The sequence below is a fragment of the Spermophilus citellus genome (assembly GCF_964194105.1).
Source record: "Spermophilus citellus genome assembly, chromosome: 7".
Taxonomy (NCBI): domain Eukaryota; kingdom Metazoa; phylum Chordata; class Mammalia; order Rodentia; family Sciuridae; genus Spermophilus; species Spermophilus citellus.
In genome coordinates this window covers 105,847,326-105,872,329 of record NC_138188.1, presented here as the reverse complement: position 1 = coordinate 105,872,329, position 25,004 = coordinate 105,847,326, and the positions used below count along the sequence as shown (strand labels likewise).

At 39.3% G+C, this 25,004-nt stretch overlaps 1 protein-coding gene across 1 annotated transcript in view; it reads left to right on the top strand.

Annotated features, from left to right (window-relative positions):
- The window catches only part of POLQ (DNA polymerase theta), a 124,606-nt gene that overhangs the window by 33,778 nt on the left and 65,824 nt on the right, over positions 1–25,004 (top strand). The window contains exons 8-9 of the mRNA XM_081301337.1: positions 7,529–7,675; positions 8,793–9,005. Coding sequence (XP_081157463.1) covers positions 7,529–7,675; positions 8,793–9,005 — 360 coding nt within the window. The remainder of the gene's footprint in view (positions 1–7,528; positions 7,676–8,792; positions 9,006–25,004) is intronic.

Below are 25,004 nucleotides of genomic sequence, written 5' to 3'. Positions count from 1 at the left end.
ACTCAGCCCGGAGGGCACAGCTTTGCCTAAGGGAAGAGAAGAAAATGGATCTCTAAGACCTAATTTTATTTCCTATTTCATTTTAATTTTTTCTCTCCCTTTTCCCTCTCTCTCTCCCCTTCCAAGTTTTACTGCTCTTTCCATTCTCCTCTATGCTATCTATCTCCCTCTCCTTCTTTCATTTCAAGAACACCTACCTTCCCCTTCCCCCCAACTTTCATCCCAAGCATTACATCCCCCATTTCGCGTAACTGTCTAAATGCAAATAGGTGTGCGCCCTCCCCCCACGCCTGCAAGGTAGGCGGACCTGCAACCCACCAGCAGGTCAGGCCCAGCAACCTGGGAGTGGCAGAGCCGCCCCATGCGCCTGCAAGGTAGGTGGACCTGCGAACCACCAGCAGATCAGGCCAAGCAGCCTGCTGAGGGGCAGAGCCGCGCCCTCCACCCGTGCCTGCAAGGTAGGCGGACCTGCGACCCACCGGCAGGTCAGGCCCAGCAACCTGCGGAGTGGCAGAGCCACCCCACGCGCCTGCAAGGTAGGCAGACCTGCGACCCACCAGCAGACCAGGCCCAGCGGCCTGCTGAGGGGCAGAGCTACTTCCTCCCCCCGCGCCAGCAAGGTAGGCGGAACTGACCACCAACAGAACAAGCTCAGTGGCCTGCGGAGGGGCAGAGCTGCCAACAACGCCTGCAAAGTAGGCGGACCTGCGACCCACCAGCAGAGTAGGCCCAGCAACCCGCGGAGGGACAGAGCCGCCCTACGCGCCTGCAAGGTAGGCGGACCTGCGACCCACCAGCAGATCAAGCCCAGCGGCCTGCTGAGGGGCAGAGCCGCGCCCTCCCCCCGCGCCTGCAAGGTAGGCGGATCTGCGGCCCACCAGCATAGCAGGCCCAGCGGTCTGCTGAGGGGCAGAGCTGCCCTTTCCCCCCGCGCCAGCAAGATAAGCGGAACTGTGACCATCAACAGAACAGGCCCAGTGGCCTACGGAGGGGCAGAGCTGCCAACCACGCTTGCAAGGTAGGCGGACCTGCGACCCACCGGCAGAATAGGCCCAGGAACCCGCAGAGGGGCAGAGCCACCCCACTTGCCTGCAAGGTAGGCGGACCTGCGACCCACCAACAGAACAGTCCCAGTGGCCTGCAGAAGGGCAGAGCCGCCTCCCGCGCCTGCAAGGTAGGCGGACCTCTGACCCACCAGCAGAACAGGCCCAGCAGCCTGCGGAGGGGCAGAGCTGCCCCCCCCCCCCCCGTACCTGCAAGGTAGGTGGACCTGCGACCCACCGGCAGAACAGGCCCAGTGGCTTTCAGAGGGGCAGAGCCGCTGCCTGCGACTGCAAAGGAGGCGGAACTGCGACCACCGTCAGGACAGGCCTAGCGGCCCGCAGAGGAGCAGAGCCGCCGCCCGCGCCTGCAAGGTAGGCGCACCTGCTACCAACCAGCAGAACAGGCCCAGCAGCCTGCCGATGTGGTAGGCACATTGCCCCAATTGGAGGAGAAGAGCCCCTGCCCGCGACTGCGCGGGAGACTTTGCAACTATACAAGAGTAATACAAATATATAGGGGGAAAATTCAATAGCACAACAGTCTCAGTAAGCAGAAAGAAACGTGAACAGTATGAAGAGACAAGGAAAGAAAGGACCACAAGCAATGCAGGTCAACTCAACGTTAGAAGAGGTAATATCTGCAGCAGATGGAATGTCAGATAAAGAATTCAGGAGATACATGCTTCAGATGATCTGGAGTCTCAAGGAAGACATTAGACAGCAAAATCAGACAATGAAAGATCTCTTTAACAATGGATTACATAAACAAATCCAGGAAGCAAAAGATCAACTATACAGGGAGATAGAGGTTATAAAAAACAAACAGAAATCCTAGAAATGCAGGAAGCAATAAACCAACTTAAAAACTAATTGAGAATACTACCAGCAGAGTAGAACACTTAGAAGACAGAACATCAGACAATGAAGACAAAGTATTTCAACTTGAAAAGAACATAGACACCTCAGCAAGACTGTTAAGAAACCATGAGCAGAACATCCAAGAAATATGGGATAACATAAAGAGACCAAACTTAAGAGTCATTGGGATACAGGAAGGTATAGAGGTCCAAACCAAAGGAATGAGCAATCTATTCAATGAAATAATTCGAGAAAACTTCCCAGACTTGAAGAACGAGACAGAATCCCAAATCCTAGAAGCCTACAGGACGCCGAATGTGCAAAATCATAAGAGATCCACACCTAGACACATTATAATGAAGATGCCCAACATACAGAATAAGGAGAGAATTTTAAAAGCTACAAGAGAAAGGAAGCAGATTACATTTAGGGGTAAACCAATCAGGATAACAGCTGATCTCTCAACACAGACTTTGAAAGCTAGAAGATCCTGGAATAACATATTTCAAACACTGAAAGAAAATGGGTTCCAACCAAGAATTGTGTATCCAGCAAAATTAAGCTTCAAGATGGAAGATGAAATTAAAACCTTCCACGATAAACAAAAGTTAAAAGAATTTGCAGCTAGAAAACCATCTCTCCAAAAAATCCTCAGCAAAACATTACAGGAAGAGGAAATGGAAAATAACAATGAAAACCAACAGTGGGAGGTAGGACAGTAAAGGGGGGAAAATAATCAAAGAGGAAAACAAACCATATTCAGTAACATAAATAAACAAATATGGCTGGAAGGATAACCCATATCTCAATAATAACCCTAAATGTTAATGGCTTAAACTCACCAATTAAGAGACACAGGCTAGTAGAATGGATCACAAAACATGACCCAACAATATGCTGCCTACAGGAGACGCATTTGATAGGAAAAGACATACATAGACTGAAGGTGAAAGGTTGGGAAAAATCATATCACTCATATGGACTTCGGAAACAAGCAGGAGTGTCCATACTCATATCAAATAAAATAGATTTCAAGCCAAAGTTAATCAAAAGGGATAAAGAGGGACACTACATACTGCTCAAGGGAACCATACACCAACAAGACATAACAATCATAAATATATATGCCCCAAAAAATGGTGCAGCTATGTTCATCAAACAAACTCTTCTCAAGTTCAAGAGTCTAATAGACCACCATACAATAATCATGGGAGACTTCAACACACCTCTCTCACCACTGGACAGATCTTCCAAACAAAAGTTGAATAAGGAAACTATAGAACTCAATAACACAATTAACAACCTAGACTTAATTGACATATATAGAATATACCACCCAACATCAAGCAGTTACACTTTTTTCTCAGCAGCACATGGATCCTTCTCAAAAATAGATCATATATTATGTCACAGGGCAACTCTTAGACAATATAAAGGAGTAGAGATAATACCATGCATCTTATCTGACCATAATGGAATGAAACTGAAAATCAACGATAAAAGAAGGAAGGAAAAATCATGCATCACTTGGAGAATGAACAATAGGTTACTGAATGATCAATGGGTTATAGAAGACATCAAGGAGGAAATTAAAAAATTCTTAGAGATAAATGAAAACACAGACACAACATATCGGAATCTATGGGACACATTGAAAGCAGTTCTAAGAGGAAAATTCATTGCATGGAGTTCATTCCTTAAAAAAAGAAAAAACCAACAAATAAATGATCTCATACTTCATCTCAAAATCCTAGAAAAAGAAGAGCAAAACAACAGCAAAAGAAGTAGAAGGCAAGAAATAATTAAAATCAGAGCTGAAATTAATGAAATCGAAACAAAAGAAACCATTGAAAAAATTGATAAAACTAAAAGTTGGTTCTTTGAAAAAATAAATAAGATCGACAGACCCTTAGCCATGCTAACGAAGAGAAGGAGAGAACTCAAATTACTAGCATACAGGATGAAAAAGGCAATATCACAACAGACACTTCAGAAATATAGAAGATAATCAGAAATTATTTTGAATCCTTATACTCCAATAAAATAGAAGATAGTGAAGGCATCAATAAATTTCTTAAGTCATATGATCTGCCCAGATTGAGACAGGAGCATATAGACAACCTAAACAGACCAATATCAATTGAGGAAATAGAAGAAACCATCAAAAGATTACCAACTAAGAAAAGCCCAGGACCAGATGGGTATACAGCAGAGTTTTACAAAACCTTTAAAGAGGAACTAATACCAATACTTTTCAAGCTATTTCAGGAAATAGAAAAAGAGGGAGAACTTCCAAATTCATTCTACGAGGCCAACATCACCCTGATTCCTAAACCAGACAAAGGCACTTCAAAGAAAGAAAACTACAGACCTATATCTCTAATGAACCTAGACGCAAAAATCCTCAATAAAATTCTGGCGAATCGGATACAAAATCATATCAAAAAAATTGTACACCATGATCAAGTAGGATTCATCCCTGGGATGCAAGGCTGGTTCAATATACGGAAATCAATAAATGTTATTCACCACATCAATAGACTTAAAAATAAGAACCATATGATCATCTCGATAGATGCGGAAAAAGCATTCGACAAAGTACAGCATCCCTTTATGTTCAAAACTCTCGAAAAAATAGGGATAACAGGAACATACCTCAACATTGTAAAAGCAATCTATGCTAAGCCTCAGGCTAGCATCATTCTGAATGGAGAAAAATTGAAGGCATTCCCTCTAAAATCTGGAACAAGACAGGGATGCCCTCTCTCACCACTTCTGTTCAACATAGTTCTCGAAACACTGGCCGGAGCAATTAGACGAAAGAAATTGAAGGCATAAAAATAGGAAAAGAAAAACTTAAATTATCACTATTTGCAGATGACATGATTCTATACCTAGAAGACCCAAAAGGGTCTACAAAGAAACTATTAGAGTTAATAAATGAATTCAGCAAAGTGGCAGGATATAAAATCAACACGCATAAATCAAAGGCATTCCTGTATATCAGCGACAAATCCTCTGAAATGGAAATGAGGACAACCACTCCATTCACAATATCCTCAAAAAAAATAAAATACTTGGGAATCAACCTAACCAAAGAGGTAAAAGACTTATACAATGAAAACTACAGAACCCTAAAGAGAGAAATAGAAGATGATCTTAGAAGATGGAAAAATATACCCTGTTCATGGATAGGCAGAACTAACATCATCAAAATGGCGATATTACCAAAAGTTCTCTATAGGTTTAATGCAATGCCAATCAAAATCCCAATGGCATTTCTTGTAGAAATAGAGAAAGCAATCATGAAATTCATATGGAAAAACAAAAGACCCAGAATAGCAAAAACAACTCTAAGCAGGAAGTGTGAATCAGGTGGTATAGCGATACCAGACTTCAAACTATACTACAGAGCAATAGTAACAAAAACAGCCTGGTACTGGTACCAAAACAGGCGGGTGGACCAATGGTACAGAATAGAGGACACAGAAACCAACCCACAAAACTACAACTTTCGTATATTTGATAAAGGGGCTAAAAGCATGCAATGGAGGAAGGATAGCATCTTCAACAAATGGTGCTGGGAAAACTGGAAATCCATATGCAACAAAATGAAACTGAATCCCCTCCTCTCGCCATGCACAAAAGTCAACTCAAAATGGATCAAGGAGCTTGGTATCAAATCAGAGACAAGGCATCTGATAGAAGAAAAAGTTGGCTATGACCTACATACTGTGGGGTCGGGCTCCAAATTCCTCAGTAGGACACCCATAGCAGAAGAGTTAATATCTAGAATCAACAAATGGGACTTGCTCAAACTAAAAAGTTTTTTTCTCAGCAAAAGAAATAATAAGAGAGGTAAATAGGGAGCCTACATCGTGGGAACAAATCTTTACTCCTCACACTTCAGATAGAGCCCTAATATCCAGAGTATACAAAGAACTCAAAAAATTAGACAATAAGATAACAAATAACCCAATCAACAAATGGGCCAAGGACCTAAACAGACACTTCTCAGAGGAGGACATACAATCAATCAACAAGTACATGAAAAAAATGCTCACCATCTCTAGCAGTCAGAGAAATGCAAATCAAAACCACCCTAAGATACCATCTCACTCCAGTAAGATTGGCAGCCATTATGAAGTCAAACAAAACAAGTGCCGGTGAGGATGTGGGGAAAAGGGTACACTTGTACATTATTGGTGGGACTGCAAATTGGTGCAGCCAATTTGGAAAGCAGTATGGAGATTTCTTGGAAAGCTGGGAATGGAACCACCATTTTTCCCAGCTATTCCCCTTCTGGGTCTATTCCCTAAAGACCTAAAAAGAGCATGCTACAGGGACACTGCTACATCGATGTTCATAGCAGCACAATTCACAATAGCAAGACTGTGGAAGCAACGTAGATGCCCTTCAATAGACGAATGGATAAAAAAAATGTGGCATTTATACACAATGGAGTATTACTCTGCATTAAAAAATGACAAAATTATAGAATTTGGAGGGAAATGGATGGCATTAGAGCAGATTATGCTAAGTGAAGCTAGCCAATCCCTAAAAAACAAATGCCAAATGCCTTCTTTGATATAAGGAGAGTAACTAAGAACAGAGTAGGGAAGAAGAGCATGAGAAGATGACTAACATTAAACAGGCATGAGAGGTGGGAGGGAAAGGGAGAGAGAAGGGAAATTGCTTGGAAATGGAAGGAGACCCTCAGGGTTATACAAAATTACATACAAGAGGAAGTGAGGGGAAAGGGAAAAATAATACAAGGGGGAGAAATGAATTACCGTAGAGGGGGTAGAGAGAGAAGAGGGGAGGGGAGGCGAGGGGAGGGGGATAGTAGAGGATAGGAAAGGCAGCAGAATACAACAGACATGAGTATGTCAATATGTAAATCAATGGAAGTGTAACTGATGTGATTCTGCAATCTGTATACGGGGTAAAAATGGGAGTTCATAACCCACTTGAATCAAAGTGTGAAATATGATATATCAAGAACTATGTAATGTTTTGAACAACCAATAAAAAAAAAGAAAAAATGTGGAAAAAAACAAAAAAATGAAATAATATTTTCTGCATTTAAGACAGTTAAAGTCTTACTGGGGTAGAGGGTTACACAGAGCAAAGCCAGCAGGTATTGTGTGATTGGTTATTTCTTATTAGGCTGGAATACTTCTCATAGAGAATAAGACTCCTAGGTGGTGCTGATACTGCTGGTTGGTTGGACAAACATTGAGCAAGGATTTTGAATTTTGGGCTTTGAATGGTAATTAGTATCTGTAATCATCTCCTTCCTTCAACAAGTTCCTTTGACTCCCACCCCTACCCGAACATACACACTGGTGGACTTGGCATCACTCTAATGCCGAGTTTCCTGAACTTTTGTGCCCATTTAAAATAACCTGGGAAGAATTAAAGATTCCTTATGTGCAGGTCACACCCTATACCAATCACATCACAGTGTCCAGGGGTCAGTAGTTTTAAAAGATCCCCAGATTTTTATAGTATGCAACAGTTTTTGACCCATTCCCTAGTATTTAACTCTCTCATGACTTAGGGAGATAACACTCCAAGAGGTAAACAGTATTGAGGTGTTTATTTTTTTTGTGTGTATGTGACAGGATTGGTAAAACCATCTGAATTTCCACCAGTGATTCTGGAACAAAAAGCCCTCCTGGAAGTAATGGATCAGTTAAAACGTTCACCTTCGGGACTGGACTTTGTATTACAGAACACTGTCCCATGGGGAGTAGCATTTCATCATGCAGGTATTCCATATTTATAATCTATTATCAAGTAACCCTCTCTAAAAATTCTTAAGTTTCTTAATTTTGATATTTGTGTGTACTTATTAACAAGACATATCTTATTAACAAATATTTTTTAAATCTCAATATTCTTATATTTCATTTTAAGAAATTGCATGATTAAGTTAAGTAAACTTGTTTGTTTTATTCTTATTTGTCTATGTATTGTATAGTACTTATAAAGGCTTTTTTGGATCAAGTAAATTCTAAAATTATTATGTTTCTATACTGTTTCCTTAAAATTTAGAGTATGCTTGCTACTTTTATGCCATCTGAATGTATCTTTTTATCTCAGAGTACTGAAATATTCTCAGAGATATCAAAATCAAATTTATTTTAGAAATTGTGATAGAGCATTTGGAGAGGGCTAGAATGTTTAAAATCAGAGATTATGGCAGTTATTGAATTAAATAACTTTTTTTTCAGGAAGTGTTCTATCCATGATCATATGTGCTAAGGATGTGATAAAAAATATATAGTTTCTATGGTTGAGAATTTAACCTTTTAAACTTATTTTAAACATTTATCAGTACATATATAAAATGGTAACTGTTATGTGATTTTTAATCATGATGTATACATGTACACCTATGTATATATCATGATACAAAATTTAAAATAAATTTTACTAAACCTACTAAATTTATTTAAATTTTCTAAAATTTAAAATTTATTTTAAAATAAATTTAAAAGAACACCCCAAAGAATAGGGATTGGGAAACTGTAGTATGCTACAAATTTAGCTTGCCATCTGTTTTTTTTTTTTTAAGTTTTATTGGAACACGATCATGCCTATTTGTTCTGTGTCTGTTTTTATGTGACAGTGGCAGGGTAGAATAGTTACAACAGAGTTTACCTATTCTGCAAAATCTAAAATATAGGAAAAATTTGTTGACCTCAGATCTAGAAGGTATAGTAGGGGTGGCAGATTATGCTCTTAAATAAATAGACTGATGATTTTTTTGTTGTAACAATAGCTAAAGAAAATCTTTAGAGGCTTGTATATTGTTTTAAGTTATCAAGTATATTTTCATTATATGTTAATAAATATGTTTTTGGAACCCCCTTTTCTTTTCAGGGCTTACTTTTGAGGAGAGGGATATCATTGAAGGAGCCTTTCGTCAAGGTCTCATTCGAGTCTTGGCAGCAACTTCTACTCTTTCTTCTGGGGTGAATTTACCTGCACGTCGTGTGATTATTCGGACTCCTATTTTCAGTGGTCGACCTCTAGATATTCTTACTTACAAGCAGATGGTTGGTCGTGCTGGCAGGAAAGGAGTTGATACAATGGGTGAGTTTGAATTTAATTGTAGTAGCATTACAAAAGGGACAGTGTCAAATTTGAAATTTTGACTAGTACTTGGCCCCATTTCTCATTGTACTGTTTCTTCATTATCCAGTGTACTTGGACATGTCATCCTTTTGGATTCACTTAATATTTATAGTGAATATCAGTTACAATTTTCACATATTGTCAACCATTGGTTTTCTACTAATGTAGAATTAAGATTTTCTTTTGTAGTATATACAGTGAAATGATTCAGTGTTACATAAATCAAGATGATTTCTTATTACATTAGCTGGGACATGATTTTTAGTTTGCAAATATAGTCTACTCTTTTTTAAAAATCTTATTTATTTTTACTTATATATAATAGTAGAATGCATTACAATTCTTATTACATATATAGAGCTCAATTTTTCATATCTCTGATTGTATACATAGTATAATCATACCAATTCATGTCTTCATACATATACTTTGGATAATAATGATCATCACATTCAACCATCATTAATTGAGACATGATTTTTAGTTTGCAAGTATAGTCAACTCTTTAATTCTAATTAATTTTCATAGATATTAATTCTACTTAGGTATATGGTCTCAGAAGTCAGACTGGGATTTTAAGAGCTGAGAAGCATCCTCATACTTTTTGAGTAGGCATTTTATTCTTTTTTTAAGTTTATTTATTTATTCTAATCAGTTATATATGACAGCAGAATGCACTTCAATTCATTGTACACAAATGGAGCACAATTTTTTACTTCTCTGGTTGTACACAAAGTCGTCACACCATTTGTATCTTCATACATGTACCTAGGGTAATGATGTCCATCTCCTTCCACCAGCTTTCCTATCCCCATGCCCCCTCCCTTTCCCTCCCTACCCTTTGCCCTATCTAAAGTTCCTCCATTCCTCCCATAATCTCCCCCCACCCCCATTATGAATCAGGATCCACTTATCAGAGAAAACATTCAGTCTTTGGGTTTTTAGGATTGGCTTTCTTCACGTAGCATGATATTCTCCAACTCCATCCATTTACCTGCAAATGCTATGATTTTATTCTCTTTTAATGCTGAATAATATTCCATTGTGTATATATTATATACCACAGTTTCTTTTCCTTTTTTTTTTAGAGAGAGAGAGAGAGAATTTTAATATTTATTTTTTAGTTTTCGGTGGACACAACATCTTTGTTGGTATGTGGTGCTGAGGATCGAACCTGGGCCGCTCGCATGTCAGGCGAGTGCGCTACCGCTTGAGCCACATCCCCAGCCCATACCACAGTTTCTTTATCCATTCATCTATTGAAGGGCATCTAGGTTGGTTTTGGTTCCACAGTTTAGTTATTGTGAATTGTGCTACTATAAATATTGATGTGGCTGCATCTTTGTAGTGAACTATTTTTAAGTCCTTTGGGTATACAATGAGGAGTGGGATAGCTGGGTCAAGTTCCAGGTTTTCCAAGAAATCTCCATACTGCTTTCCAGATTGGTTGTACCAATTTGCAATTCCACCAGCAGTGTATCAGTGTGTCTTTTTCTCCACATCCTCGCCAACAATTATTGTTGTTTCTCTTCTTAATAGCTGCCATTCTGAGTGGAGTGAGATGAAATCTTTGAGTAGTTGATTTGCATTCTTTAATTACTAGAGAGGCTGAACATTTTTTCATATATTTGTTGATCGATTATATATCTTCTTCTGAGAGTGTCTGTTCAGTGCCTTAGCCCATTTATTGATTGGGTTATTTCTTTTTTTGGTGTTAGGTTTTTGAGTTCTTTATATATTTTGGAGATTAGTGCTCTATCTGATGTGCATGTGGTAAAAATTTGCTCCCATTCTGTAGGCTCTCTCTTCACTTCACTGATTGTTTCTTTTGCTGAGAAGAAGCTTTTCAATTTGAATCCATCCCATTTATTGATTCTTGATTTTATTTCTTGTGCTATAGGAGTCTTGTTAAGGAAGTCAGGACCTAATCTGACATGATGAAGATTAGGGCCTAGTTTTTCTTCTATTAGGCGCAGGGTCTCTTGTCTAATTCCTAGGTCCTTGATTCACTTTGAATTGAATTTTGTGCATGATGAGAGATAGTAACTTAATTTTATTTTGTTGTGTATGGATTTCCAGTTTCCCCAGACCATTTGTTGAAGAGGCTATCTTTTCCCCAATATATGTTTTTGACTCCTTTGTCTAGTATGAGATAACATATTTATTTGGGTTTGTCTCTGTGTCCTCTATTCTGTACCATTGGTCTACAAGTCTATGTTGGTGCCAATACCATTCTATTTTTGTTACTATTACTCTGTAATGTAAATGTAAGGTCTGGTATATTGATGCCACCTGGTTCTTTCTTCTTGATAAGGATTGCTTTGGCTATTTTGGGTCTCATATTTTTCCAGATGAATTTCATGATTGCTTTTTCTGTTTCTATGTGGAATGCCATTGGGATTTTGATTGGAATTGCATTAAATCTGTATAGTTCTTTTAGTAGTATGATCATTTTGACAATATTAATTCTTCCTGTGAATAGGCATTTTATATTCCACTTTTTCCTCCTGATTGGTTCTGGCTCTGAAAACACCCTTTCAGTTTCTTATCTTGTACTGACAAGCAATGATATTACCAGCAATCCATACAAAAGTTTTTGACTTAAGCAATGAAGAAACTGGTTTCAACTAAATATCAAGAGAGGAAAAAAAATATTATTTTGAATCTGCTATACCATTGAGATCATTTGATGTTTTACTAAATTGTTAAAGAAACTTAGGAAGAATATTCTGTTATTTCATCTTTCTCCTATAGAAATGTTATACTATATATGCCCCACCAAAACAAAAACAAAAACAAAACCCATCAACATCAAAAAAACCATAAAAACCTTTGCAACTACTAAAGAGAAATTAAGAAATCCAACAGAGAAACAAAATGTGTTAATGGAAAAATAGGTGGGTTATTTTGGGTACTAAAAGCTGAGTAGATACTGAGAAAGTGACTTTTAGAACCACCCAATTTTTCACATGAACTCCCCAACTATAGTTGATTCTTATTATTTACAGATTCCATATTTGTGAAGTTCCCCATTTATTAGAATTTGCTCAGAAATCTGGGGCCTTATTTTATTTTTTATTCAGAATTCTGGGGGTTTTGCAGATATATACAAAGCTGCAAAAAATCTGAATCTTTGCAAGTACACTTTTCTGCTGAGGTCATAAGTCTGCCTTCTTCCTTCAGCTCCTCTACTGTAAATAAACATTCTTTTAGGGTCTATTTTCTACCACGCGGCCTGCGCAGTGGTTTCATTAATGAGGTTCTGGCATTCAGTTAGTTAGAAGAGATCAAAATAAAACACACAGACAGTACCTTATTTTAATGCTAGGTCCAAGACGGCTCGCCTCCGTTTCCCTGCCTCCAGCCGCCCAGCAGGGCAGCGAGGATTACTCTGGGCTAGCAGGGGAGAGAGAGAGAGCGAACACGCCGGGGATCAGCCTTTTATTTGGGGGGACAAGAGATTCAGGGGAGAATTCCATCCAATGAAGGTTGAGGGGGGGCTGTACTCCAAGGTCAGGGTCAGTGATTGGGTCTCCAGGGTCAGTGGTTACGCACACCCCCACACGGATGGGCTCTCTCATCAGGAAAGGGTCGGGATAACTCCGACACAGCCAGAGTGCCTCAGGCCCTTAACGGGAGTCACCCAATCACGTGTCAGAATGGCTCCCCACATATTCCCCCTTTTTATTCTTAACAATGAGGCGGCGGATCACTCTCTGGAGTCCCCGGATTCTTGATTGGAGGACTCGCCATCCTATAGTTACAATACAAAAGAGAATTAACAGCAAAGAGAATAATCTAATAATGTACCAAGCGGAGTGTTTAAGAATATTTTTAGGGTTGAATCCATTTAATTTCTTCAATATTTGGTTAGCCAAAGAAGAAGGATCTGAAAAATCAGCTCTATTATTTTGAATGTCTTGGATATGGTGATGAAGTTCCAGAATATCCAAGCTATTATTACTATTTTGCCAAATACCTAATAAATGGTTTTTAACTTTCTCCCAATCCCAGAGAGAAGTATTGTACTTGGCAGCTGTAACACATACATACTTATAATTAGCATGGCATTTAAGCCTTTCCTTAAATTTTAAGGCTGAAAGTTCATTACCAATGTTAATAACAGTCGCCTCTAAGGCGTTTAATTTAGTTTCAATCCTTTCATCAATATTTACTTGATTACGCAGAGCCTTGGAAGTATTTTGAGCTAAATTATTAAGAAATTTTGCATGCTGAATATTCTGAGACAATGTCAGAGATGCAGAGACGGTTGAGGCAATAAATGAGACCAGTGCTAAGACACCAACAATTATGACTCCAATAGCACGTTTAGGTCTTGTTAGCTGGGCATGAATTTGCTGCAGGACTTGTAAACCAGCATCAGCATACCATGGCTCTGAAATATTAGCAGGTAATAAAACAAAAGAGGGCTGATGAAGTATCAGCACTCCTTTTCCTCCATTATACCTAGAAATACAATTGGTTAGGTTGCACTTATTACAAGTAACAAAATATCTATCATCTATCCATCTAACTTTTACATTTCCAATAATTAAAACATAAGGAGATTGGACACAGGCTCTTAGGCCATAGCAAGATCCCTCTTTACAGTTCTTGCCAACAAATTTTGGTAAAGGTTTGTCTGAAAAATGTAAATACTCTGAGGCAGCAATTAAACGCCAAATATCTTTTTGAATACCTCCTTCACTATAGGTCAAAATATTACTAACAAATCCTGCAGGTGTCATAGCAGAATTTCTTCGTAATTGTCTCTTATCAATTTTTGGAGACCAGTCTAAAATATACCCATTAGCTTTAGACACCTTATGTTGTACAGGAAAGGTATTTACACAATCCATCCATTTAGGAAAGGTGCCAATTTCAATTATAGAACTATTTGGACAGTGGGGTACTGGTGGAGGTTTTGCAGAAATGACTGGCTTGTTATGGGAAAGTCCCATCTTAATTATTGATCTAGTATTAGGTTTTAAGTCTCCATAAATAGAATTATTTGTCAGTCTAGGTTTACCAATCGCTGTCTTTTCTTCAAATGATACTTTCAGACAGCCAGCATGTTTATCATGTGACCAACATAATAATTGGGCACTGTAGCCAGAATAATTAAATCTAGTCACATGATTGGGAGTAATATGAGCATCTGTAAATCCTTCCATCATGAATGAGTCATTAGTAAATACTGGAATAGATTCTCCAGTCCACACAGCTGGGTGTACCAGGGGTGGATCTGGGAAATATGTCCAATAAGTGTCTACTTGATTCCCTTTTACCTGACAGCCCAGTAGGGCAATTACTGTCGCTACCATCAAGACTGGTGTCCTGTTCTTTCCTAGGCGTCGAAGTATTTGGGAAGCCTGGGTTGTCAATTTCTTCACATCTTTCCACGAAATCAGCTTCTCGGCTGGTTCAATCTGGTCTTTCTTCATCTTTTTCCGATATCTCCTCCTTCTGGGTTGTGGCTCCTCCGTGTCTATCCTCAGTCGCTTGAGTCTGGGTTCTATCTCCTCCATGTCTGATAGCACGTTCAGGCACCCAGATAGGACGAAAAGCACCTTCTGGAAAAATACAAGCATGCCCTCGGCCCCATGATATTACCGGATCTGGGCCCTTCCACTGACCAGTCTGTAAATCTTTCCACAGAACTCTGCCTAAAGGGCCTGTCACCGAGGGAGACATTTGCCTCTCAGCAGCAGTGTGACCTTCTGTGTCACAGTTTAAAAAATTTAAAACAAATAAGGCATGATTAAGGCTATTTTGGGGAGTCATTATCTTATTCCCCCTTTTTAATTTTTGTAATTGAAGTTTAATAGATAAATGAGCTCGTTCTACAATGGCTTGACCTTGGGGGTTATAAGGAATTCCTGTTTTATGATTAATTTGAAACTCTTGACAAAATTGTTGAAAAGCAGAGCTTACATAAGCTGGAGCATTATCTGTTTTAATCTGCATAGGACACCCTAAAACAGAAAAAGCTGCTAAGCAATGAGAAATTACATGTTGAGTATTTTCCTTAGTACGTGCTGTGGCAAAAATAAATCTAGAATAAGTGTCCACTATGACATGTACATAACATTGCTTACCAAATTGAGGAATATGAGTTACATCCATTTGCCATATTTGATTTGGTTTTAAACCACGGGGATTTACCCCTGATGGCAGAGATGGAGTGTAAATAACACACTTAGGGCATTGGCTTACAATCTGACGAGCCTGTTCTCTGGTAATACTAAATTTTTTACGTAAGCTAGAAGCATTTTGATGATGCAAGGAATGGGAAGCTAGGGCACAGTCATATGAAGACATCTGTTGACAAAAAGTTACTAATTTATCAATTTTATCATTACCTGTAACCAAAGGTCCAGGGAGGTTAGCATGTGCTCGGATGTGTGTAATAAAACATGGGTACTTCCTCATTAGCACTGTCTTTTGTAAATTATGAAATAATTCAAATAACTCCTGTGATGAAGTAAACCCAATAACTGAGGTTTCAATATTTTTGGTAACTCTGACTGCATATAAGCTGTCAGAATAGATATTAATAGGCTCATTTGAAAAATAATCTAAGGCCAAAATCAGGGCTTGAAGTTCTGCCCTTTGAGCTGAAGTATAAGAAGTTTGTATTACCTCTGTGTGAACATGGCTGAAGAAACCTGCCTTATCAGAGCTGGAACCATCTGTGAACACCGATAAAGCTCCCTCTATTGGATGGGAAAGTACAATCTTTGGAAAAATAAGTGATGTTAATGATGCAAATTGTACAATCTTATCACGAGGATAATGGCTATCTATCTGGCCAGGGAAATCTGCAAAAGCTATCTGCCATGAAGTAGAAGTTTGAAAAAGCCAATTAGTCTGTTGAACAGAAAATGGAATAATTATGATATCAGGCTCAGATCCAATTAATTGTAAAATCCTAGTTCTACCCTTAATTACTAATTGAGCTATAGAATCATGAAAAAGAATTAATGTTCTTTGAGGGGAATGAGATAAGTAGATCCATTCAATAACTCCTAATCTTTGCCATATGGCTCCTGTTGGGGTATGCTCAGTTGGAAATATTAATAAATACATTATTTCTTTAGGATCTATTCTAGTAAGCTGTGCATTTTTAATTGCAATTTCCACTTTCCTTAAGGCTGCTTTGGCCTCCAAAGTTAGTTGACGTGGAGAGGTTGGAGAAGGATTTCCTTGTAATATCTGAAATAAGGGACTTAACTCCGAAGTAGTTAACTTTAAGGATGGTCTTAGCCAGTTAATATCTCCTAATAGTTTTTGAAAATCATTAAGGGTATGTAACTCCTTAACTCTTATCTGAAGGTTTTGAGGACGGATTGTACTCCCTTGAATTATCTGACCTAGATATTGAAAAGGAGATACCTTTTGAATTTTTTTGAGGAGCTAGACATAAACCCATAGTTGTAAGGGAAGCCTCTAACTGAGTAAAAATTTCTGAAAGTATTTCTGGATTAGCATGGGCCAATAATATATCATCCATAAAATGAATAATGTATGCATCAGGGAAGCTATTTCTAATGGGATCTATTGCCTGATCAACATATTTTTGACACAGTGTAGGGCTATTACGTATTCCCTGAGGAAGGACTTTCCAGCAGTATCTTTTAACAGGTTCCTTAAAATTAACTGCTGGGACAGTGAAAGCAAATTTTTCACAATCTTCAGGATGTAACCTTATAGAGAAAAAACAGTCTTTTAAATCTATTACCATCAAGCTGTAATCTAAAGGAATGGCTGTGGGGGAGGGAAGTCCTGGCTGTAATGATCCCATAGGCCGAATTGCCTGGTTTATTGCCCTTAAATCCTGTAATAATCTCCAATTTCCTGACTTTTTCTTAATAACAAAAATAGGTGTATTCCAAGGGCTAAGTGTTGGTTCAATATGACCAGCTTGAAGTTGTTCCTCAACTAATCTATGAATTATTTTAAGCTTTTCCCCTGAGATGGGCCACTGAGAAATCCAAATAGGCTCTTCTGTGAGCCACGTAATTTTTTCAGCTGTCTTAAGGATCGGGGAAGTACTCAGTGCCCCTAATAAAAATTTTGTCCTGAAGTATTTACTAATCCTTGCCGTGGAGACTGGCTTGTAAACAGATATTTTTCCTGAAAGGTTTCCCTATCATCTCCAGGAAAATACCTCTGATTAATTTCTTCAACTGACCTTATAGAATTTGGGGTGACTAGTAGCAGTCCCATTTTGGCTAGTATATCTCTTCCCCATAGATTAGCTGGTAAAGACTCTAACACATAAGGCTTAAATATTCCACTGTTCCCATCAGAATCTTCCCAACGGAGATAGTTGGCACTTTGAGCAGGCTGTGAAATTTTTCCTATTCCTTCTAGGTTAGCTGAGGCTGTATGGAGAGGCCATGTCCTGGGCCAGAATCGGCTGGACAACACGGAGCTATCAGCGCCTGTGTCAATAATTCCTAGGAAATTTTTATTATTAATTCTAAGTTTTAATAAAGGGCGCTCTTGTCGCACTAACTGGGACCAATATACTCTGTCCGGCGGTTTAGAAACTGAATCTGCCGGCAGGTGCCTTTCTGAGACACAAGGCAATAATATTAATTGAGCAAAAATATCCTTTGGGGTGAGTCTTAGGGCATAATTGGATCTTACAGTAACATATAATTGCCCTTTAAATTCTGAATCTATCACGCCAGGTATTACTTCAATAGCTCCCTTTAAATTATTACGCCCCAAAATTAAACCTACAGTATTTTCAGGAAGCGGCCCGAAAATCCCAGTAGGGATTTGTGTTGGTCCCGTTTCAGGATCTAATTCAACTGTCTCTGAAGGTCCTAAGAAAACTGTCTGTGATCCATGTCTCTGTTCCGGTAAAAATCGCGGACTGTCCTGGTCGGCGCCGCTAGTGACGTCACACTGTGCGACCGTCCCTGGAATTCCCGGGCTCCCGCCAGGAGGAAATGCCGGCGGCGGCGGGAAAGCGGGCTGATCCGCGCCTTTGAATCCTCCGCATGGGGCTGCGAGTCTAAGTTCACATTTCTAACCTTGGTCCCTAGTGCTTTTGTTCTCAAGGGAAAGGTAATTAACTTAGCCTCAGGCTGATTTTCCATTTGAATAGACCTAATGGCTCTTTGAATACCTCTCAGAAGCTCTTCTGGCGGCCACGGACTCTGGTCTAGGGCCGTCCAAGTTTTTTGTATATTCTTTATGCCTCCAGGTATTTCAGTAGAAAGACAAACTCTCTGTAACTTTCTTCCTAATTTCTCCCAAGTAAGTAAATTTGGAGACTCTTGGTCACAAAACCAAGGACAATATTCACCTACAATCTTTAAGAATTGCAATAACTGAGTTTTCTTTATCTGTTTTCCTTTCTGATTAATTATACTGTCTAAAATAGTTAGATACATTTCCTTATCCGAAGAAGTAGAATTTCCCATTTTAAGTAAATTAACGTCTCTTTCCTTCAATATCTCCCGGTACTTTTGTGACTCAAATGTCACTTTTTCCTTTCTCTTATCTTATTTCTTATTTTCCTTATCCTCTTTATTACTTTTGTGACCCAAATGTCACCTCTTCCTTATTTTTCTCTTTATTCTTTATCTTCCTTATTTTCTCTTTATTTCTTTATTTCTATTTCCTTATCTTCCTTTCTCTTTATTTCTTTCCCTTAATCTTTTTAGCGCGCGCTCCCACTCAATCTAACTAATTCAGAATGCCCCCCTCTTGGGCGCCAATTCTACCACGCGGCCTGCGCAGTGGTTTCATTAATGAGGTTCTGGCATTCAGTTAGTTAGAAGAGATCAAAATAAAACACACAGACAGTACCTTATTTTAATGGTAGGTCCAAGACGGCTCGCCTCCGTTTCCCTGCCTCCAGCCGCCCAGCAGGGCAGCGAGGATTACTCTGGGCTAGCAGGGGAGAGAGAGAGAGCGAACACGCCGGGGATCAGCCTTTTATTTGGGGGGACAAGAGATTCAGGGGAGAATTCCATCCAATGAAGGTTGAGGGGGGGGCTGTACTCCAAGGTCAGGGTCAGTGATTGGGTCTCCAGGGTCAGTGGTTACGCACACCCCCACACGGATGGGCTCTCTCATCAGGAAAGGGTCGGGATAACTCCGACACAGCCAGAGTGCCTCAGGCCCTTAACGGGAGTCACCCAATCACGTGTCAGAATGGCTCCCCACACTATTTAGTGCCACATTTTAAATAATTTTATGTATTTTTGTGGTGATTTTTGTTTAAAATGATTTCTAGATATAGTGTTAAACTTCTAGCTAGTAATTCCTTTCTGCATTAAGTCTAGATGTGCCTTCTAGAAAAATATTTTAAATTAGCTTTGTTCAGGCATGAGCTATAGGAGTGTTGTCTGTAAGTGCAGTTAATAAATCAATAATATTAAATAACATATCTTTAAGCAGAGACGGATGAAACAAGGTTTAGTGTTCAATGATGAAAAGGTTGTGACTCTAGTCCTAGGCTCACAGGAAATTCCTCTGTTCTCCCTCTGTGCAATGATACAGAATTTCATCTTTTGGTGACTCTATAGAATGTAACTACCACAGATAACAAGAATTGACTATGATTTATTGGTGACTGGATTAGTTAGAATGTAAATTTATTGCTATAATGAAAGTCAACATATGTAAATAATATAGAATTAAATTCTTCCTCCCTCTCTTCCTTCCTTTCTTTCCTTTTTGTTACTGGGGTTTGAACCCAGGGGCATTTTACTATTGAACAATATCCCCAGTCCTTTTTAATTTTTTTAATTAATTTTTTTTTTTTTTTTGAGACAGAGTTTCAGTAAATTGCTAAGGGTCTTGGTAAGTAGCTGAGACTGGCCTCAAACTTGGGATCCTTCTGTCTCAGCCTCCTGAGAAGTTAGTTTCTTTCTCATAATGGTTTGCCACCTGGGGTTGATATTGCTGGTGCAATGTGTTAGACACCTCGTCTTTCATTTTGTTTTTCCAACAATATAGTATAGTTTCTATCCTTTGGCACATTCTCTTTCATCATTTGCATTTGAAACATCAGGAAGAGGGAGATGAGGAAATAAACACATGCCCAGCCTTTAATGGGTACCACCTAGAAGTTGCCTATAATATTTCTCCTCACATACAGTTAACCAGAACTTAGTCATATGATTATATTCCCCAACTCTAAAGGGGCTGGGGAATCTAATCTTTAGCTGAGTGGCTGTGTGCTGGACTTAAGGGTTTTATTAAAGGAAGACTGAGAGGATGGGTATTTGGACACAACTGTCATTCTCAGACCCAGCAACAAATGACTCATTTTACAATCTGAAGGATTATTGCTCTGCTTCTTTTTTAAGCCCTAAAAATTTTGATGATTAAAAAAGCTTCCAAATTATTAGATTTCCCTTATGGTAGGTATCAGAGAAATTTATCCTGTTTTTCTCTAATTTTACTACAAATTATGCAAATGGTATGTTTTATAAGGGTGGGGAAAAAAGTAAGGTACTCCTATTCCTATTTGCCTCACCCTACCCTTCTCCAAACTGGTTTCTCAGTAGATTCACAATTCTAGAGAAAGAAATGTAAGTCTTTTTTTATGTAGGTATTCTTCCTTCAGGTCCATAGGGCCTTTAAGTTAACAAAAAAGATAAGGAGGTCTTATTTACCTTAGCTTGTGTTTATCATATGAAGAACAATAGGAAGATTGGTTCTCTGGGTTAATTATGAAGCCTTAAGTCATATGGTATTACATCAGAATTAAAAATACCTTAATAACTTCATTTTTTAATTCTTGAAGTCTTTTGAGCTTTTGACCTTGCATTCCTATCAGGATGGCATACAACTTGTTCAGAACTTTAAGCAAGTAGGGAATGTGGGAATATGGTGTTTTATATTCACCATGAAGATTTAAATGCTTAGTTTCGCTTTTCATACTGTGTAGTACCTTTGTAACTTCTGTGCATTTCATAGATTGTTATTAACATTTCCTGGAGAGTATATGGCATTTTATTTAGATAACATGGTGTTTTATATAGATCATCTGTAGATTATGTGGAATCTTCCATTGTAGGATGATGGTGCTTTGTGTCAAAATGATGATTTTCAGGGTCAACAGTCAGTAATAAATGTTTGATTTTAAATAGCTTCAAGTTCCCTCTTGTGGTATAAACGAGACCAGACAAGTGGGGGTAGGAACCTGTATAAATATATATTGGCATTTATTTGGACATTTTCATAAATCTTGCCCATCCTCCAAAAGGGTAGTCCATTTAATTAAATAAACTAATTTCTCAGGAGCCTGAGACAGGAGTATCCCAAGTTTGAGACCAATCTCAGCAACTTATCAAGACCCTCAGCAATTTAATGAGACCCTGTGACAAAAAAATAAAATTAAATTAAAAAATAAATAAAAGAACTGAGGATATGGTTCAATGGTAAATACCCCTGGGTTCAAACCCCATTTCCAAAAAAGAAAGAAAGGAAGGAAGGAAGAAAGAAGGTAAGAAGAATTTAATTCTATCTTGTTTAAATATGTTTAAATAAATTTATATTCTAACTAATCTAGTCAATAAATCATAGTCAATTCTTGTTATCTGTAGTAGTTACATTCTATATTTAAACAACTCAGTAGCGTATTATTTTACTGCTAATACTAGTTAGCTCATTTTGTAGTGCTTCTTCCTTCAGCTGGGTTGTTTTGTGGGCATACAAAGAGTCAGGTGACATTTTATTCATGTTTTTAAAAGCTGGATATTGACAAATTTTAATTATTACTTTTTTTTTTTTTTTGTATTGGGGATTGAACTCAGGGGTGCTTTGCCACTGAGTTATATCCTATGTCTCACATCCTTTCTATTTTTTAGTTTGAGACTGGGCCTCCTATGCTGTTGAGGCCGACCTTGAACTTGTGATCCCACTGCTTCATAGTTCTAAGTTGCTGGGATTATAGATGTGTTCCATCATAACTAGAATAATTATATATCTTTATAGGGTACAAATTGATGCTATGATATATGTATAGGGAGTGATTGAATCAAAATAATTAGCATATCCATCACCTCAAATATTGATACTTTCTGTATAACTAAATATTATAAACTTTGATCAACATCTCTCCATTTTTTCCACTCCCAGCCTCTAGTAACAACCATGCAGCTCTCTGCTCCTTTGTGTTCAATGTTTTTAAATTTTAGATTCCACATATAAGTAAAAGATGTGGTATTTACTTTCTGTGCCTGAATATTTCACTAGCATAATATCCTTCAGGTTCATCCATGTTGTCACAAATACCATAATTTCCTTCTTTTTAAAGGCTGGATAGTATTCTAATGTGTATATATGCCACATTATCTTTATCTTTTTATCCATTGATGGGCACTTATGTTCATTCCATAACTTGGTTATTGTAAATAGTGTTGCAGAAAACACAGGGATGCAAGAATCTCTTGATACACTGATTTCAAATTTTTGACATACAAACCTAGAAGTGGGATTGCTGAATCATATGGTTTTTGTATGGCTATGTTTTCTATTGTATTCTGCAATCCAGTCATTATATTTTTCATCTCTAGAATTTATATTTCTTTCTATTATTTTCTTTGTCAAACTTCTCATTTTGTTCATGTACTGTTTTCCAAATTTCATTTAATTTTTATCTGTGTAATCTTGCAGTTCATGGACTTTCTTAAAAAATATTTTGGATTCTTTATCTATTATTTCATACCTCTCCATTTCTTCAGGGTCCATTGTTAGAGCTTTATTTTCTTTTGGAAGTATGATTTGCTGATTCTTTGTAATTCTATGTTCTTGTCCTGGTGTCCATACTGAAACCAGATTTTGAGATAAAACTCATTTCTCTACTTCTTTTGGTATGTGGAGTCTGTGTAAGCTGCAGGCCTCTGCAGCCAAGAAAGCCCCTTTTAGTTTTAACAGCTAATCACAACAGGGTATGCATACTGGCATCAGCTCTGAAGGCAAAGCTGGATTCTCCTCCACTATCATTGAGTGGTGTGTTGCTGCTTTCAGTTATTGCAGCTCTAAATGGGTGCTATGGCCCCCAATATTGCAGTAGGCTCTAGCAGCTCTAGCAGCAAGGATTTTGTCTTGCAAATCTGAAGAATAAAATTCACATGACAGTGGAAGGCCAGAGTGAAAGGAGTAGGATTTATTTAAGAATGAATAGAAACAGAACTCCTGCAGGGGCAAGAGGGGAACCCCATAGGGATTACTGCCTGAGTGTGCTAATCTAGAGGTTTATGTAGCACTAGGGTTCACACTGTTGGTTCAAATTTATGCTGATCAGAATTTGGAAAAGAACTAACACTATTGGTTAAACCTTGAGCCTGAACTTCCATTCAAGTTTGTTCCACTTCTGTGTTGTTTTCTGATTGCCTTTAGCTAAAAATGATCTTTATGCTCAAGTAGCAAATTTGGGGGTAGCATATTCTGACTTCCTTCTATCCAAAGTTCTGTTTTTCTACAGCTTTTGGGGAAGCAGGAGATTGAGGTTGTCTGATTGTGCATGCTTGGGTGTCTGGCTGTGGCACTGTGTGGAGCAGGCATCTACACTGGGCCCAGGCCAGGTACGAAAGGTCAGCCAGCACCCCTGGCTTACCTAGCCTCAGGCCCCAGAGGGTATGGCAGGCTTCATGTGGCCAGGGCCAGTGCTCTAGTCCACCTAGCTGCTCCTCCACAGCTCTAGGATAACTTTAAAATTTGTATGGAAACAGCCCCTTCTTTATAGGTGTTCTTCAGAAGGGATAGACCCTCGCTAATTAGTGTGACCTATGATTCTGTGTGAGCCAGCTGCTAGTGAACCCAGGTAGTCAGAGCCTGCTTTTGGGTTTCTGCCTGTTGATTTAATTTCAAGTGGGGCTACTGACTCAGCTTTGCTTTTGAGTGAGAACTGTCTGAACTCTGTAATTAGGGAGAGTTGCTGGTTGGACATTGCAATGGACTATGATTGGAATGAGTCCCAGGGTGTATTTCCTGGCCAGATGGTACCAAAATTTGAGATCTTTAGAGGCCAGACTTGCAGGCTGGACCTTGTTGTTAAGCAGAGTTGCTGCTCAGTCTGGATGGGACCAGCTGCTATGCTAAGAAGTGCATAGTCAATGTTTGTCTTCCTGCCTAGATAGGACCTTGAGTTGTGTTTCACAGAGACTGGGAAGCAAGGAGAGCCTACGACGTGGCCCTCAGCCCAGCCTCCCCTGAGCTAAGAGACCAACCCTCCCGCAGATGCAAGTGACCAGGGTCCAACCCCCTCCAGGGTGCAGGAGCCCAGCCACCTCACTCCAGCGGGCAAAGTCCCACTCGTGACACCGCAGAGGCGGCACAAGCATCACACCGGGGAGCGGAGCGGGTCCTGCAGAACTAGTCCTTGCTCTTTGCTGAAATGTGCTGTGGTGGTCCTCTCTCTCCCTGTACAGAGTCTTGGATCTGGCATTGGGGTTAGACCTGGATGTTGAGAGCCACAGTTTAGTCAGAATGACGCCTGGCATTTTGTTAGAGGGAATGGTTGAAAGGTGACCCTGCTCCGGGATTAGGGCAGCTCTGGGATTAGGGCGAATTCTCTGTGAATAGGGCGGCTCTGGGATTAGGGAGGATTCTCTGTGAATAGGGCGGCTCTGGGATTAGGGCGGATCCTGCTGGGATTAGGGTGGATCCTGTGCCTGCTATTTTGGAGTTCCCTACTTTGGAGTTCCCATTGAGTTCTCCTGGGGTTCTGGGAGAATTGGCGCGTGGAGCCTGGTGGAGGGAGTGTGTTCCCGGGAAGTGTGTGTAGAAGTGTGTGTAGAGTGCCGGTGAGAGTTTGGAATAAAGAGTTGCTGTTTGAACCTACAAGGCTTTTTGGCAGCTCGGTTATTTGTGCCCAGCCAGACTGCGGCACCTGGAGGCTGGCTATCCAGGGATCCAAGCCAATCGGAACTTCCTACACCACTTCTGAGTGACCAGTTCATAGCAAGCATTGCTGTTGTG